This window comes from Cyprinus carpio, chromosome B1 (assembly GCF_018340385.1).
Source record: "Cyprinus carpio isolate SPL01 chromosome B1, ASM1834038v1, whole genome shotgun sequence".
Lineage (NCBI taxonomy): Eukaryota > Metazoa > Chordata > Actinopteri > Cypriniformes > Cyprinidae > Cyprinus > Cyprinus carpio.
In genome coordinates this window covers 20,070,711-20,073,210 of record NC_056597.1, presented here as the reverse complement: position 1 = coordinate 20,073,210, position 2,500 = coordinate 20,070,711, and the positions used below count along the sequence as shown (strand labels likewise).

General features: G+C 34.2%; 1 protein-coding gene across 1 annotated transcript in view; it reads left to right on the top strand.

Moving 5' to 3' along the window:
- The window catches only part of LOC109090263 (receptor tyrosine-protein kinase erbB-4-like), a 145,961-nt gene that overhangs the window by 94,566 nt on the left and 48,895 nt on the right, over positions 1 to 2,500 (top strand). Inside the window, exon 3 of the mRNA XM_042716970.1 lies at positions 1,886 to 2,072. Coding sequence (XP_042572904.1) covers positions 1,886 to 2,072 — 187 coding nt within the window. The remainder of the gene's footprint in view (positions 1 to 1,885; positions 2,073 to 2,500) is intronic.

Here is a 2,500-nt window from a genome sequence, read left to right as displayed (position 1 = left end):
TATTATATTTCTAGGTTAAAAAAAAGTGACCATCAGTGATATTTTGAATGTAATTAAAAAATATGCTGAGTTCTACATATGCACTTTATATATGTACTCTACTGTTCAGAGGTTTTAGTTCTGTAAGTTTTTTTTTTCTCTCTCTCTCTCTTAAAGGCTCCATTTATTTGCTTAAAAATAATGTAACATTTTGGAAATATTATTACATTTTAAAATAATTGTATTCCATTTTAATATTTTCAAATATATTTTTTCCCTTTGATGGTAAAGATGGATTTTTAGCATCATTGCTCCAGTCTTCAGTGTCATATGATCCTTCAGAAATCATTCTAATATGTTGATTTGCTTCTCAAGAAATATAAGTTCAAAAGAACAGCATTTATTTGAAACAGAAATCTTTTTATAAATGTTTGTACTGTCAGTTTGATCAATGAATGCATTTTGAATGCATCCTGGCTGAATTAAAGTAATAATTTCTTATTGATCCCATTTTTTTTTTTTTTTAACAGTAGTATATGTTGAAACAGTCAAATAGTATATGAGAAATATTAGGGCAAAACATCTGGCACACCAATTATAAGATTTATAAGATTATTTTTTCCTAGTCGAGTCATTCAATTTGTGTTTGTTTTTCCATAGTGTGCTGCTTTGATTTATTATTTATTCCTCATCAGTCAGCCCATTTGAAAGGTATAATCAAGCTAATTACTGATTACAGACTTCTTCCTTTTTTTATTGTCTCTCATGTCATATGAGGACAATGGGAATCGTAGTTTCTGCCCACACTATGGAATATGCTGGATTTAAGACTACTTTATCTACTAACAACTATTATTTGAAACGCAGATGGCTTGAATTGAATGGACTCCTCCATAATAATTATCCTAAAACTTGACTGACTCACAAAAAGACAGAAACTACTACATTATTATTATAGTAGAGTGGTTGTATCAGATGGAAATTACTTTAATTTGAGAAATCCCACAGTACTGCTTGTTTACAATGGTATTACCATGCTTTATGTCCAAAAAAGTTTCTAATATAGAATTAAAGAGATAGTATTCATTCCTTCCTTCCTTTCTTCCTTGTTTCCATCCATCCATCCATCCATGGAATATATATTACAAAAAGATATTTTGAACAATATTTGTGAAGGTTTAATTCCCATTGACTTCCATTGTGCTTCTTGTCCATATGGACGTCAATGGCAAACGAAACTCTTCAGTTACTAACATTCTTCGTAATATCTTATTTTATGTTCCACAGAAGAAAGAAAGTCATACAAGTTTGGAAAGACATAAGAGTGAGTAAATGGTTTTGGGCTGACTATCATTTTAATGGTAAATTTTTAGCAGTTACTTTAATATTGACCAATCAGAATCCAGTATCCAAGAGCAGTGTAATAATGAACTCTAGCATTGTGTCCCTGTGTGAACTTATAGTGATCGTGACTGGCAGGTGACAGCTGTCAGCGTGTGCTTGGTCAGCTCTTCAGATGGATTTCCATGACTATAGTTTCAGTGTGTGTGTGTGTGTGTGTGTGTGTCCGATCAGTACGGCTATATCACATTCACTTCTTCAGCATGAAATAGACCTGTCCTCTGTGCCTGCTAATGATATGCAGTATGAAACCGTGATTGGATGTCAACATGATTGATGTGGGTGTGGAGAGGGAAGGTACAGCGCTCTCTTGGGCCATTATCTCTTCAAATTATATCAAGGCTGTCTGATGAATCGACTAATAGACTTGATGAAGAAAGTTTTGGTAAAGCCTCGACTAAAGGACAAACTACATCCTTGAGCTACCTAAAGCAAGTGGGTCATGGGAATCAGCTGAGGGACTGTAGTATGCATTTGTTTAGTGAATTTCTTTGTATCTCCTCAGTCCATCCGTGAGGTGACGGGTTACGTGTTGGTGGCTCTGAATCAGTTCGACTATCTTCCTCTGGAGAACCTGCGGATAATCCGAGGCACTAAATTGTATGAAGGACGATACGCCCTGGCCATCTTTCTCAACTACAGACGAGATGGCTCCTTCGGCCTCAGACAACTCGGCCTCAAGAACCTGACAGGTATCTTTGTCTGTCTGCGTGCCTCTGTTTCTCGCCAAACAAATTCCCATCACACTTGGTTTTGTGCAGTAGATGTCTGATAGAATTAGGCATGAAAGAGCCTGTGGGCTGAAAGCAGATATCATTAGCAGAAAGGAGGGATCAGGTAGCAGCACGTTTTTACTAAAATATATTGATCAGCTAATAATATGTCTTCATGTAGATGATCATGTGCACTGGGCATTTAAAAATAATGTTGTTGTTTTTGTTTTTTCTCAATTCAGTAAAATAATTGTTATTATATACTTTTTTTTATATTTTAATATCTTATTTTAAGCACTTTTATTTTTAACAACAACCCAAAACTAAGGTAAAATATTTCTTAATAGTAATAATAATAATAATAAAATGAGATCTAAATGTCATACAGTATTTTTGTGAAACCTCTA